Source organism: Poecilia formosa, unplaced genomic scaffold (genome assembly GCF_000485575.1).
Source record: "Poecilia formosa unplaced genomic scaffold, Poecilia_formosa-5.1.2 Scaffold282, whole genome shotgun sequence".
NCBI lineage: Eukaryota > Metazoa > Chordata > Actinopteri > Cyprinodontiformes > Poeciliidae > Poecilia > Poecilia formosa.
This window is the reverse complement of record NW_006800221.1, coordinates 770036-785203: the sequence shown is the minus strand read 5'-3', so window position 1 is coordinate 785203 and position 15168 is coordinate 770036. Positions and strand designations below refer to the sequence as shown.

The window sequence follows — 15168 nt, the reverse complement described above, 5'->3', positions numbered from 1 at the left end:
GGCTCTTTGGCACATGGCTGAGCTGTGTCCAAAATGGAAATAGTTGTGAAGTCCTGATGACAAAATCTGATGAATGGGATGAAGAATGCCTTGTCACTTAAATCTGTTTATTCTTTCTGTTACTTTCACCAGCTCCAGTGGCACAATCGGTCAGTGCGTGGTACTTATAAGACAGTAAACTGCAAAGTGATGCCAAGGTTGTGAGTTCAAGCCTCACCTGGAGCAGATGTTTTTCAAAAGAAAAATGAATAATCATTTATTGGAAGCTGAACAGTAATGTTAGGCATAGAAGTAACTCATAACTAGGACTAGTTATTGGGTGAATGAGATGAGAAACTTCTCGTCACATAAACAGGTATGTGTTAGATATCTGAACCTTTGTCATAGTCTCTAGTGGTTGTTGGTTAGTGTGCGGTACTTAGAAATGTCAGTTTATTAAAACCCCTTTTTTTGCTACCTAAATCTATGAAAAAGTGTTTTAGGAACTGTGATATATGGGGTTTATAAGCCTTAACATTTTTTTGCATTTTCATAATTTTAACATTTCTTGCTTACTCAGCTGAGAAACTAAACCCACCTGTTTTTTCCAGTTTCATTCTGAAACACACTGTCGCAGTACTTAATCTTGCTTTCGGTCACGACATACATGTTCGATTTCCGGTACTTAACAGCCAGCTTCAGCAGGACATTGAAAATAATTCCTTCTCCGTCTTGCCTCATGTTCCTTTTGGGGCCCCAAAACACATACGTCGTATTCGCGGACTGCTTGAAATAATACTGCTCGTTTTCTACCAGCAGAGGAACACTGGTGTGAGACACAACCCGCATGGTGGTGCGTTTCCCGACGTCTTTCTCGTACCCTCTGGTGGGGGCATTGTTCATGCGGATCACGCATCCCGTTCGGTCAATTTCATCTCCAGCACCGGCGCCAAGCATCTGACCGGAGCTGGAGACCACAGCACAGTGGCTGCAGTGAACATCCAGAAACTGCAGAGAGAAGATAAGACAGATTTAGACTCACAGACATCGCTACACCTCAGCCAGAATTAGTTTATCAAATCTACATATGGCATTTATTTGTCATTACGTTTCTAGAACATAATGACATTGGAATGCTAGCCTCAGTGACAAATAAATAAATAAAGTCTTAATCAGAGAAACAGGAAGTAAGAAATATATAGGTAAAGTAGTGAATTTGGAGAAAGCTACACAAATTATCTCTTACAATATGTCTGCAAGTAGCAAACAGAAATAGTGTAGTGAATTATGTTTGGGATTAAACTATAACTTATCCAGAGTGTCTAAAAGAGTAAGAAATGACTGTGTTAACTGACCAAATTTGCATTAATACTAATGTATTGTTCACAAGCAGTATAACTTAAGAAGCATCAAGCTTTTGACCATCACCAGCATTACAGTGGATTAAACTTTTGATCCCTGACAACTGCTTTGCAAGCATAACCTGAAAAGCAACACAACATAAAGAGCTGATCAATTATAGTTTTATCTATTTTTGAAAAGTCTTTGTTTTGCATCTCTTCCAACAATTATAGCATAAATGTGTTCTTACCATTATATTTTTTTTGTTATTTATTTTGATTTTTAGAGTATATTTCAACTGCACAATTATTGATTTGCGACTCCCAGTGCGGTCCCAACATCCAACTTTCTCAAGCTTTGAATAAAGGGTTAATAATGTGTTATAAAGCTGTGGAGAAATGGTGAGGGTTTTGCACTCAGCAGTACATCAAATCATTTTTCATGTGCATTTTTTAAAAAACCACTTCAACTTTTAAGACTAGTGACTGTAGTATACAAATTAAAAAGTTAATCTTTAAAAAATGAAACAAAATGCAATTACTAACATATCGTCAAAATATTTTTTTTTCACAGATGTTTCAGCATATATAGAAAGTAAACAAAATGGGATTACTTAGCTGATTATATCAATTTAACTTGTCCCAAGAAGCTAATGAATGAGAGTTTTATCTGGGCCTTCTTGTCCTGGATCATCACCCGACTCACCGTGGTCTTTCTGTGCGGGCTAATCCTGCTGTAGCCCCTGAGTGATGAGTTTTGTGCAGCAGGTGAAAGTCTGTCCTGTGCGATCAGCACTCTAAGCCAGAACAGCAAGGTCAGGGTGAGCATGGAGAAACACAGACGAAGCATATGCCTCGGCCGCATATTGAAGAGCAGCAGCTTATATCTGAAAGCTGCTCCCCTAGTCCGACATCCTTCTGTGCACCTGTCGCAACAGTAGAGTAATTATTCCGCATTCTCCATCCAGAAAGCTCAGACTTTGTGTAACTCCAAGGGGTGAGAAATACATCTCCGAATCATGGTGATGAGGAATTTTGCATCAGGAAGTTTCCCATTACCCGTGCAGGTGGAATTTAGGTTCATTTTCCAGTAGTCATAACTTTTGATTTTATCCTCCGGAAGCTAACAGACTCGTTATTCTTATATAACTCTACTATAGTTTCTCTTCTTGTGTAGGCCTGATAAAGATCTGCCCAACTTCTTTTGTAAGGGCTCTATGATTTCAGATGAAAACAACGCAAACCGGAATTTATTTTCATATTAAAAATTTCAAATCGATTTCGAAGAGATATTCTGCATTTATTTTCATTTGTATATTTAGTGACAGTTTTAATATCCATGTAGAATTGCGCACATATTCATACACTTAATTCCAATGACGTCTGCTACGGTTTCGGGAAGTAAACATGCTTTTATTCTGAAATATGATTGACAAAATCGGAAGCAAATGTTACAACCGCGCTTATTTACCGTACACTAACAGGCAGTGGCTTTCTGCTACCTTTAAGGACCGCGTGTAAAATTTTAATTTATAGAATAAATCGCTGCCAATGTTTTTCAAATTCTAGTCTGAAACAGTCGCTAGTCTGGTGGGAGGAACGTCTTTCATCTTTAATTTAAACGTCAATATTCAGAATACATAAAAACTAAGTTACTCTGTCACTTAACAGTGTTGTTAAACTGTGCATATTGTTTATATAAAAAAAAGTTACGTGTGTTTTTATTCATACAATTTATATTTTGCATCTTATATATTTTAATAACCTTTACAAACATTTTTGACTTCTCATTATTCAACTGACTTAATTTCATATGTCTTGTGTTTAAGTATGGGTTTAAAAAAGATCACACGGAAACATTATTAATAAATAGATATTTATGTTAAATGTCAGGACAATAAAGTTCAAAAATGCTGTTGCGTACGGAAGAGTTAAAGAAAATTCAAACTGTGATAATTTTCTGCATTGTTCGCATTGGGATGGAAGAATCATAAACTTCCAGGTGCAACATAACACCTGCAAGTTGATTGGATTCCAGTAGTCTATGTCCCTCCCTTCCTTTATACTATTCGCTTAGAAAAGGTGCGCCCACAATTATCCTCCTCCGATTGGCTGAAGAGCGTGTCAACATCCGTGTATTTTCAAAGTCCCGCCCTAAAACAATGCTGTGCTGCCTTCACTGACGGTGACTTCGGGATGCCCTTCTCTGACGTCTTGGATGCTCACGGTATGTTGGTGTCGGAGAGGGATTATGTTATTAGTTGTTGGTCAGTGTTGCTGTACTTTGGTTGCTGCTGACACCTGTGAAGTGTCAGTTCAGAGCTCCATAGACCGAGTCATTCTCTGATGCAGTGAGGGGAACTGACCGATGGTCGAGGCCAGCTAAATGAGCTAGCTAATGTTAGCATGCTGGACATTTCAGAGCTGTCCCCGGCTGATTTTACCCTGGGTTTAGCAGAAATTTTTTTTTTAAACCCAGAGCTTAGTCTTGTTGTGTATTTCATGTAGAAAGTCATGGTGATATTTACAGTATCGGTTTGTGATCTATGTGTTTTGAATTTGGTTTAAATCTTATTTACAAGCATCCGAATACGGAACCGTTCTGTGATTTGTACACACTTTTCGCTATTTGGTTAAAAACGGCAGCTTTTATCAGAAGACGGCGACATTGGAAGTAGCTCCACATTAATAAGTGCAGGCTGGCGCGCCATCTGCACTATAAGTGTTATTAGCTGATAAAGAAGCTGGTTTCGTGTCAAGTTTCGTGTCAGATTTCCCGAGATCTCAGGAAATCCAAGCTTGATTTCCTGAGATTGAATCAACTCATTTGTTGTTTGCCATGAAGCAAAAACCTTAAAACAAATATAGTTATAACTGTATGCATTTGCACCCTGTATTTAATATTATTTAGCAATAGATTGAGGCATTTTACATGCATCAGAATGAATCAATATGTGAAGGTCCTAATAAAAAACAAATCCTCCTCCTACAAATAGATGGATCCACAATGTGTAGTGTTAAACCGACAGATATTGCTAAAAGTCACAGATAAGTCTGGGTCTCTACATCATAAGTGGGTTTTGCTGGTTGGTATCTTCTGCAAAACATGTATAAGCATTGTCTTTTATCCTCTGTTCCTAAACCAAACATCACTCAGAATAATTACTGTGGCTTTAAAGTGTCGTTCTTGACCAAATAGGAAATCAATTGGTTCCCTAATGCTTTTGCCATGTTGATCAATACCAGCAGCAGTGTCCAAGTCCATTCCTCAAGAGCTGCTGTCTTGGAACTTTTTGATGCATCCGTTTTCCAAAACTCCTGCATCAAATGGCTCAATTCCCTCATTTGCATGTCATTCAGCTCACGTGGCGTTACGCGTATAAATGTCGGATCAAGTGCAACTTTTATCTTTTTTTTTTTTTTTGGAATGAGTTAGGTGGCATCTCTCAACGCTCGCTAGATTTTATTATCTGTATTTTACAATCTATGAAAGTATCAAACCACTGCAGCAATGCCCATTTGAACACAAGTTGTGTCTCACGTGTTGTAGTGTCTGTTGTCAGGTTCGGACCCAGGGGTGGATGACAGCGGGAAGTGTGATCAGCGAGCTGAGTGTTGCGCTGGCCTGAGAGCGGAAAGAAAACCGTACATTTGGTGGATGTGAGGGACTCTTGAAATGTCACTGAGACAGCCAGACGGGATGTCTGTCGCCCAGGCTTTGGCCATGACTGTGGCAGAGATACCGGTCTTTCTCTACTCCACATTTGGACAGGTAACACCTTTTATGATAATGGTTACACTTATTCACAAATGTTTTCAAAACGACGTGGATTTTTTTTTGTTACATTTTTGCATTAGCTTTAAAAGATGCTGCTTGTTCAGTAATGTCATCCAGCGAACGCCTGAGGCCTTCACCAAACAGCTGAGATTACGTACATACAGTTGGACTGTCTTCACTGATTAGATGATTTCCTAAGGCGACTAGTTGGGTTTTTTAATTCTATTCATGGCTGTCGGAATAAAAGGGCTGAAGATTTTTAATTTTCGATCTTTTCCTTTTTAATTGTGACAATGAATACAATTCCTGGAGTCTGACGTTTCTCTCCATCCTTCCTGCTTTCAGTCCATATTTTCTCAGCTAAAGCTTTCCCCGAGCCTGAAGAAGGTGCTGTTTGCGACGGCACTCGGAAGCGTAGCGCTGGCCCTGACCGCTCACCAGCTGAAAAGGAGAGGCAGGAAAAGGAAACAGGCAGACCAAGTGAAGGAGGGCTCGAAGACCGTGGGAATACCCGAGGCTCTGCTGAAGACAGGAAGACCCTCATCTCTGAAGAGAGGTTTGCAACAAAAACCAATAGTGGGAGTTTTGTAAGTGTGACTTTCAGCTGCTCCTTTCAGCATCTCTCGCATCCTGTTTGTGACAGGCCCCATTACCAGCCGCCAGGTGATGAGCCCCAGCTCTCGGAGCAATGACACCATGAGTGGGATTTCCTCGCTGGCTCCCAGTAAACACTCGAGTTCCTCACACAGCTTGGCATCTGTTAGTTTCATACGTCATGGTTTTTCCATTGTTTGCATGTCTTTTGTCTTTTTTTGTTGTTGTTTTTTCCAGTTTTCACCTGTGTGTTTGATGTCTATGTCTCTGTGTGGTTTGTTCTGGCACAGACTAGAGTCCCAAACTCTCCCAACCAGCCGATTAACCCTTCCACTCCCTGGGAGGCGGAGCCTGTGGTGGAAGAATCGGGAGTGGTGGAGGATGCTAACGCAGAGAACCTGTATTTGATGGGTGCGTTGTCATGTGATATTCATGAACCTTGAAAGTCACTCTCTGCTTTGTTTTTTGATAGATTTGAGTCATAAGTTATATTTCTAATATATAAACAAAATTATCTGTTGAGATGATTTTGAAACCATCTAGAAGGTTCAAGGAATTTGTTGATGCATTGACTAGATTGAGGTTGATTTTTATTTTTATTTATTTTTTTGCTGTTTGCATCTTATTTCTCAGTCATTTTTTTCTGCCATGTTGGAGCTTGCTGCAATAAGCTTGAGTTTCCAGTGACAGAAACATAACCCCCTTTCTGCCACTCTGCAGGAGCATAAAGAGCTGATGTTGTGCTGATGTTTCAATTTAGATTTTTTCATGTTTACCTCTAAACAAGGACCAGTGCTTGGATGTCGCCATTTTTATCTTTGCAGCACAGAAAAAAAAAAGTGCTGTCTCAGCACCTAAACGTTGCTTAGTTTGAGCAAAGAAAAACTTTTTCAGGGACTAGATACATGATGTTCTGTGTTGAGATTGTTAGTTTTGCGTTTGACTCGAGACAAAACAAAACGATAAGAAGTCAAACTGGTAAAATATCATTGCCCTTTCCTGCAAAACCGTCTTCAGAAACTTGGGATATTCTGGAGAAAGAATCAAACGTGTTTGGAAGATGCGTTCCAAGTGAAATAAGCATATGTTTACGAGGGGGAATTGGTAAAATTGTGGACAGGAATTGTAAAGTTTCAGAACACACGCAGGAAAACAACCTTAAAAGTCAAAGCAGACTAGAAGGACGAAGGGTATAAAAAAATATAGCAGCGCGATTTTAATCAATAATTATTTTTGCTGACATTCAAATGAAAAGTAAAAATCCAACAAATGGCCACAGAACGATAACCCAGAAGGATCCAGGCACTTTTTATCTGCAGTAAAATTCCACCTACATCTTTTGATTACCGCCTCAGCTCTCACGTTTCAAAGACTCACCGGACAGAACCATGTTGGCTTTCCGCTCTTGTAAACCAACACGTTCAAATCATAATGTTAATACAGGGCAACTTTTTTTTTTTTTTTTTTGGCATGATGTGACTAATTTCCTCTCCAGTCCACTGCAGTTTGTTGAAAACTTAAGGTCAAACTCTGTTCACTTGACAGAGACTCGGAGTTACAGCGACATTAGTAATGCACATGTAATTAATTAGTTCATAACCAGTTTGCACTGGTACCCCAGTTTACCACTGGAAGGGCTTCCCATTTGATCCGTCAGGGATAAGAAAGTACATGGCGGTGCCGGGTTTTGTCCTTGAGATGTGTGTATTGCATCAGTGAAGCAGGTAATACTTAAAGGGATTTGTTAGATTTTTTTCGTTCTCACTCTGTAGGAATGGAGCTGTTTGATGAAGCACTGCGAAAGTGGGAACAAGCCTTAAACATTCGTCACCAAGGCAACTCGACCTCCAGTAACAACAGCCTTGCTCTGCAGGGGGCGGCGTGCAGAGACTTTCTCACGGTAACCATCGCCACTAGAAAACCACGTTTTAAACTCTTGTGGCTCTTTTAAATTAGTTATATTTCTGGATTGTTTTGTTTTATATTTTCCCTTCCTCAATGAAACATTGCCAGATTTGGTGTGGAACGCAAATTATATAAAACTTATAAAACTGAGCTCATCTAGAACTCTAGATTATAAATGATACTATAAAAAAAAAAAAAATCTTAATTTCTAATTTCCATCTTGCTTGTAGAACGAAGATCGTAATAAACTGTTTGCCGAGAAGCTGGAGACTCTCCTACACAGGGCGTACCACCTGCAAGAGGATTTTGGCGGCAGCATCCCAGCGGAGAGCGTACTGGCCGACTTTGGTAACGACCAGCTTCAAGATGAACCAAAAAATAAATAAATAAATATCTGCGTTTGACATCATCAATGAAATCAGGACCTGAAAAGTTAACTGCGGTTTTAATTCTTCATTACCCATATTGTTGTGTTTTATTTTATTTTTTCCTTGTCTGTCTTCAGAGAGCGAAGGAACTCTGATCTTGCCTCGCGTAGAGAGTTTCCACCGGCTGCAAGATGAGGATGCGGCTTCAGTTTCGTCTGATGACTCGTTTTTCTCCGCTGCAGAGGTGAGCTGCTCTCCTCAACAACAACAAGTGAAAGTCGTCTTGTCTGTGTGTCAGCAGGTGCATTTTTAAGCACTCGAAACGCAAACTTGCACTCATGCCTGCTGTTTTTTATACAAATAAATAAAGAGTCATTGGAAAAAGAATTGACAAAGAAATGTTTTGTTTTACGCTCTATTTACATACATGTAGTGCTGTGTATCCCAGATAACATGGCAAGAAATGCCATCATGTTCTCCCTCCTTGTAATTAACAAAAAAATAATTTCTTTAAACAAATTTTTCTGTGCAGCTGTTTGAAAATATAACTCTGGATGAGATCTACCCACCAATGAAGCTAGCAGCTCTGTATGAAGAAGCCTTGTCTCTGGTGCAGGAAGGCAGAGTGAAGTATAGAACCTTGAGGTAACTATGTAGATTATTTATTTTTGCACAAGTTTGACCATTTTTGGTCCCTGTTTAGGTAATAAATCATGTCAAATTAGTCCTATGCAGTTACGTGCACCGTAAAATGAAACTACCTTAATCTTCCTACTGAGAGAGCTCCAAACTTTCCTTCATAAGCTGAGAGTTTGAATATTTCATTTTTTTTGTCACCCTCCTACTGCCTCAAATATAACTTGCTTTCCTCCAAACAGTCTGAAGTTCACTCTTCCTCTGTCTTTTTTTCCAGGACTGAATTACTTGAATGCTACAGTGACCAAGATTTCCTCTCCAAGCTTCACTGTGTGAGACAAGCATTCCAGGTGTGTTCCTGCGCACAGGGGTTATTATTATTTTATTATTCATTTTGTTTAACATTCTGCTTGTCTGCTGCTGCACTCGACAGGAGCCTCCTCAGGTTTCTTTCCTTGAGCCAAGTCCTGACTAAAGCTACCAGGACAAAAGGATCACATACTGTCCTGTTTGCTAAAAATAGACGAAACCAAGAGTCTTCACCTGCTTATGTGTGAACAAATTGTACAGCTGGAGATATGAAGTGTTTATTTGAAGTGCATTATTTATTTAAAACATCATTGCAAGGTGGGATAAATGCCGTCAGTGACTGAATGTTAAAATTTAAACCTTATCATTTAGAATCATTTTAGATCTCAGCTTCATTGGGCTGTTCATCAGAATCTTATTGCAAGCTTTAATTTCTGTTTTTAAAAAACTGACATATTTTGGTTACATTTTCACATCACAACCACAAAAATTATGTCTTTGAACACCAGTTCCCCTCTCCTCCGATAAACCTAAATAAAGTTTGTCAGATTTCTGCATGACAAAATACTGAACATTTTCATCGGGTCTGAATATTTTGGTGAGCCATTGTAATTCAGCAATTACAGTGGCTCACCAATGAAAATCTAGATAATATTTATGTATTCCACCTAACTAAATTACTAACTGTAATATGTCATGTTTCTCTTTTTTTGTTCAGGTCCTGTTGTTGGATGAAACTCATCGCACGTTTTTTATGGAGACAGGGAAACAGATGGTTGCAGGGCTAATGGTTAAGGCTAACAAGGTACAAATGATTCAATTAACTTCGGTTTGCATAAATTAACCTGCTTTGTTTCTATTTTTTTTAAAAAGAGATCTAAATATCTTATACATCTATATTGTGACCCAGAGTCCCAAAGCCTTCCTGGAGAGCTACGAAGACATGCTGCTTTACACCCAGAGAGAGGAAACGTGGGCCATTACAAAAATGGAGCTGGAGGGTCGAGGGGTGAGTGCTCAAGTCACTCCGATCATTTAAAACGTCCTACTTGAAACAGCTAAATACCGTCGGGTTCTTTGGTCGCCGCAGGTGGTGTGTATGAACTTTTTTGACATTGTTTTGGACTTTATCCTGATGGATGCGTTCGAGGACCTGGAGAGCCCGCCCTCCTCTGTGTTAGCCGTTCTGAGGAACCGCTGGCTGTCTGACAGCTTTAAAGAAACGGTTAATTTCCACGCTTACATCCAGAAGCACATTTACCATTTCCTGGCAATTTCTCTTAAGGGACGTTTTCTTCTTCCTCCCAGGCTCTGGCGACCGCCTGCTGGTCGGTGTTGAAAGCTAAAAGGCGTCTTCTTATGGTGAGCCTGAGCCTGTCTTGACTGATCCAAATCTTTTCGCTGCTCTCTTTTTATTGATGAAGTAGATTTCTAAATGCTTGTCCTAACTGCGCTCCGTAGGTTCCCGACGGATTTATCGCCCACTTTTATGCCATATCAGAGCACGTGAGCCCAGTTTTAGCTTTTGGGTTTTTGGGGCCAAGGCAGCACCTGAGTGAGGTTTGCACAATTTTCAAGGTGAGAGCAGAGCATACACAAACAAGACAAAAAAAATTTCAAAATGAAACACTGGTCACTTTGTTTGAAACTTTTTACATTTAAAATGCATGATTTATGATGACATAAACTTGCCTTTATTTAAAGACAACAGCTTTTCAATGTCAGTCCTTCACACTTAAAGGGATAGTTCAAGATTATTAAAGGTTTTGAGTCTTTTAAAAGTTTTAGAAAGTTAATATCTAAACTGCAGCAGAGGACTTTCTTGGTGTCTTAAATTCAGAAACGGAATAACATCTTGGACATTGAAGCTTGAGGTTTCTCACTCACTAATACCGACGTGTTCGCATTTTGAATGAACACAAGAAACGATTACACATAAAGTCTTGCACATCACTGTCATATCTGTCCAAGACCAATCTGTAATAAAAAAAATCCCTCAATTTATTCCAATATGAAATCTGTATGCAGACAGTTTTTTATCTATGTTTCTTTTTGTGGTGCATTAGTTTTCGACAAACCTTCTACTACGACTTTATATCTATAAATAATATCAGTGTTGAATTTGTTGTGTTTTTTCAGGTCTTGAGGAAATTTCAATAATATTTAAAACCTACTAAGACCAGACCATATTTTTTAGGAGTGTGTGTATTTTCTTTTTGCAATGACTCTAGGCTCACTAGAAACCACCCAAGCAAGAAATCAAGGCACTTATTACTGATTCACACTTGTAATAGACCAGAGAAAATCATATAACTATCACCTCCATTTAGAGTTCACCCAGTTCTGGATGAGAGTTATGTACTGCAGTTGAGATATTAACCGTTTCTAAATCTCGAGATGCCTCAAAAATCTCAAGGTAATTCAGATGGTTGCAGTTTGCCTTTCTGCCACTAGATGTCATTAAATCATGTAAACTTGGGGCTTCATCAGACGAATTGCCTCACAAAAGTGCAGGTCGATTTCTTTGAAGTAACTGAGTTGTCTTCTCGCAGCAGCTCACCAGGAGCTACAGGAATCTAATGCATAAGTTTCTTATTATGATATAAAACCTCTGTCATCTTCTCTCCTTTTTACCCGCAGCAACAAATAGTGCAGTACCTCAAAGATATGTTCGACCACGACAAGGTCCGCTTCACCTCCGAGCAGTGCTTGGCCGAAGACATCCTGAAACTTTCCCACCGCAGAAGTGAGATCCTATTGGGCTATCTGGGAGTTGACAGTCTGTTGGAGCTCAATGGAGCCATGCCCAGAGACGCTGAGGGCTCCTACGGGACCAACAAAGTGTCATGAAGCGCTTCGACAAAGAGTCTGAACTCCGCATTGATTTCTGCACCGAGCCCTTGTTCTGTGACACACTGAGAACCAGCATTATTCAGTCAATTGTTTATCCTTTCCTCCATCTGTGCTCTTAAACACAACGACATGTCATGGGATTTATTTCACCAGGTCTCCTTGTTCCTGCTAATGAGGGAGAGCGTCTGGGTCCTGGATTCCTCTCGTCCCTCGTGTTGCCGCTTTGTTACGTATCCAGAATGACGACTGTAATCAAATTATCACAGGCGTGTGAGGACTTGTTCCTGCCTCTACCTGTGCCTGGGGGCGATTCAGATGCTTGGTGAAAACACGGCTGACAAACACTTCCAACACACGAGGACTTCGCCTTCTGGTGACCCAAACGAGATTCTTCTGAGAAGTGTGTTCATCACCTGTGGGTTTGGGCTGAATACCCGCCTTCACTCTGACGAGCAAAGAGAGAACGTGCTTTTGTGTTTTATGTGAAAAACTGAAGGTTATTTCTTAATGAAATCGCTGCTGCTTATAGTTCTTGAAATAAGAGAGGCAAGATGGCCTTCACCTTAATTGTCCCTAAATCCTCCTTTATTCCAGGAGTTCCAACGAGCTGAATAACACTGAGACGTATCTGATATGGGGTTTTTGAACAAATAATCTAAAACTGGTATTTCACGATCCAATTTGGCTTTTAGTTTGAATTTGAATTGACTATTCCCTTGGCCGACTGTCAGGAAATGACAACTAAATACAAGCATAAAGCGTAAACTTCAGAGCAGAGGAGAACTGAAACTGGCATCCGAAAAATGTGTTAGATAACACGGTTTGTGAGACATTTCTCTATAAATATACAATCATCATGAATTAATTTTTAGAATCTGTTCAGTTTTAAAGCTGCTAACCGGGCTTTTTGTTAAATCAGTAAGACTTGCCTTAGGTATAGCTTGTCATCTGTAGATTGTGTCGTGGCGGGTTTTTTTGTTGTTTAGTTATGTGATTTTTACTTGTGATAAAATCTACCCTCTCAAAAACGAGCTACCATGTATAATGCCTCTAGTGACATCACACCAGGCACCTCATCCAAGTTCATTTGTTTACACCTATTTATTTGTTCAACCTTAATTGTGTTTTTAATTTAATTCCCTCTGCAAAGGTAAATGTTTGCACTCTATCAGGCTACAGCCAAAAAGTTTGAGCCTCATGCGAGAACGCTTTTATGGATTTCAGGAAAATTTGGTTACAGTGAAACACGGAAGCTGTAAAAAGGACCGATGCAGACAAGATCCATGGTAGTATCAGCCATTTCTCTCAGATCGCAGGAGTCAAACTTGGAGGTGCTTTAAAAAAAGTTTTTGTGAAATTCTACAGTGGAACTTTGTAATTTCATTGTCAGTGTTCAATTGGTATCAAACAGTACGCCTCTTGGGAGTATGTTTAATCTTCTAAATGCAAGCTTTTAGAATAGGTTACGATAAAATTTCAAGTGTTAAAATATTGAGCAATAGCACCAAGTAATGAAAAGTATACTTTTGGAATCCTAAATTTGACTTTCTGCATCAATGTTTGTCTCTTTGTGAGCTACGTTATTGATGACGGTACGGAAAAATAATCTCTCTTCTCTTCAAGTATAGTCACGTAAACCAGTAACTTATTTTCCAAATGCATTGTTTGTGGATTGACTTGAGTCGTTTAGGTTAGACTCCCAGCTATTGCATAAGCTGACTCCCTTATGTTTTTTTTTTTTCTGGAATTATGCCATCCCTTTTAACTTGCTTAGTCAAGTACATCTGACAAATTCAAACCCTCTGGGAAAAAATACTTACTGAAAACACACCCTCAAATCACTGCAACGCATACATTAAACTGAGACGGTGCCAAGTGGTAGGCGTACGAGTGATTCTGGTGTCATGAAGGCTAGAAAGTGAAGGAGGGAGTTGTAGCTTACCTAAGTGCACTGATGGAAGCCCTGAAGTTTTCTGGGTCACAGAAACCCACATTGGGGCAACAAACTGCCTAACTAAATTGACCTTTTTTTGTGTAATCCTTCACTACTAGTGGTACTACTGTAAAGATGGAGGCACATTGTAGTTCAGATATTAAACTGACTTCATTAAATGAATCAAGTATCTATATTTATTTGAATCACTGGAAGAGCAGCGGTTAAGTTTCCATCTCGTTCCAATTTTATTCCAGTAATTCGTCAGATCAACAGCTCTTTGGCGTTATTTTACTTCTGTTTTGTGGCAACGATGATCCAAACTCTGCAGTTGTTCTAATGCACTTAATAAATTCATAGCCGAGAAACGCTGCTCATCCTCCTGAACTGTTCTGACCTCGCATCGTCTGTACTGTTGCTTTTATTGGACAGCGGTCTGACTTGAAGCAGAGCTGCAAATGTGCAAGGCGTTCCTGCAGTAAATGGTTTGGTTTGCAGCTTTGCGTTTTTAACCGATTTGCACTTTAGCAGGAAGATGAGGCAGAAAATATTTCTTCTTGTAAACGTCCGCATGAGAGTTCCCATGTACAAATTGTCAGATTATTTATTGCAACACATGACTTCTATGTATAAAATGGAGCTCATATCTGCTGTACAGTCTAGCAAAGTTATCTTAAAAGAAAAAAACTATATTATGAAAAAAAGTTTGTACAATCACAAGGTTTTGTTGAAGTGCCCATCTTTAAATTATTTTAGTTTTTCTTTGTGCGATATGATCTGAAATGAAATGCTTTAATATGTATAACCTGTGTATGCATCACGGAGAGTTTTTTTCCCCCTTCATCTTTTCTGGATAAATGAACTGCCTTTGCATGTTAGCATTGTAAGTTCTTTAAAATGCATCAGCGTAGCACTGAACATGTACTAGATCCAAGCTCAACCTGATTTGTTGGATATTTTAAGTTCTAATTAGATCAAATCTAAAAAAAAAAAAAGTATGAATTACTACAATTTAAGCATGGGCTGTAATATTTAGGTTATTTTAGACTTTAAAGAGGGTTTCAGAAGGCCAAAATGTTTATTATTCCCCCTCCCCTGACTAATGTATGCTACATTACAGGTGTCCTACTCATGCCTTTTGTCTTTTCTATTGTTGTATTGCACTGTCTGTAAACTGATTTACATCCTCCGTATTAAATCTTATTTTTTGTTATTAAATTGGTGTTAATTGGGTTTCCTTTTGATACCTTGTTAAATTTCACATTAAAGTTGTTTACATTTTTAAAAAGTGCAACAAATACAAATGAGTTTATTGTAAATTTATGTTTTAATAAGTTTGGATGGCAATCAATATCCATTGTACACACTTTAATCCAAAGTTGGATGTTTACATGGATGCTATTTTTTTCTAAGGTAAATCTTAAATTCTTAAATGCCAGGCCACTGGACATCCTAAAACTAAATATACTTAGC

The 15168-nt window shown here is 39.0% G+C and overlaps 2 protein-coding genes and 1 non-coding gene across 4 annotated transcripts in view; 2 read left to right on the top strand and 1 right to left on the bottom strand.

Annotated features, from left to right (window-relative positions):
- The window catches only part of st6galnac4 (ST6 (alpha-N-acetyl-neuraminyl-2,3-beta-galactosyl-1,3)-N-acetylgalactosaminide alpha-2,6-sialyltransferase 4), a 7889-nt gene extending 5349 nt beyond the window's left edge, over window positions 1–2540 (bottom strand). Inside the window, exons 1-2 of the mRNA XM_007571560.2 lie at window positions 2026–2540; window positions 578–987 (exon numbers count right to left, since the gene is read on the bottom strand). Of these exons, the coding sequence (XP_007571622.1) occupies window positions 578–987; window positions 2026–2184 (569 nt within the window). The 5' untranslated portion in view covers window positions 2185–2540. The remainder of the gene's footprint in view (window positions 1–577; window positions 988–2025) is intronic.
- Window positions 132–225, top strand: trnai-uau (transfer RNA isoleucine (anticodon UAU)). Its single transcript has 2 exons — window positions 132–169; window positions 190–225. It is a non-coding gene; the product is annotated as a tRNA-Ile (tRNA).
- Window positions 2541–3453: 913 nt separating the features above from the next.
- Window positions 3454–14909, top strand: miga2 (mitoguardin 2). 2 transcript variants are annotated; one of them, XM_007571559.2, is made up of 16 exons: window positions 3454–3546; window positions 4883–5091; window positions 5443–5653; window positions 5741–5856; window positions 5982–6102; window positions 7464–7591; window positions 7827–7944; window positions 8102–8208; window positions 8497–8609; window positions 8878–8950; window positions 9628–9714; window positions 9820–9918; window positions 10000–10134; window positions 10218–10271; window positions 10371–10487; window positions 11550–14909. In XM_007571559.2, the coding sequence occupies exons 2-16, from the start codon at window positions 4996–4998 to the stop codon at window positions 11757–11759; spliced, it is 1785 nt and encodes a 594-aa protein (XP_007571621.1). In that variant the 5' UTR covers window positions 3454–3546; window positions 4883–4995; the 3' UTR covers window positions 11760–14909. The 2 variants fall into 2 exon arrangements, with proteins under 2 accessions (XP_007571621.1, XP_016536939.1); XM_016681453.1 differs by having other exon boundaries at window positions 3459–3546; window positions 4870–5091.
- The last annotated feature ends 259 nt before the right edge of the window (window positions 14910–15168 follow it).

Excerpts from the sequence above, each read along its gene's own strand:
- miga2 (XM_007571559.2), top strand. The coding sequence starts at position 4,996 with ATGTCACTGAGACAGCCAGACGGGATGTCTGTCGCCCAGGCTTTGGCC. Across the intron at positions 8,209-8,496 it reads CGTTTTTCTCCGCTGCAGAG|CTGTTTGAAAATATAACTCT; the intron begins GTGAGCTGCTCT and ends TTTTCTGTGCAG. Across the intron at positions 9,715-9,819 it reads TAATGGTTAAGGCTAACAAG|AGTCCCAAAGCCTTCCTGGA; the intron begins GTACAAATGATT and ends ATTGTGACCCAG.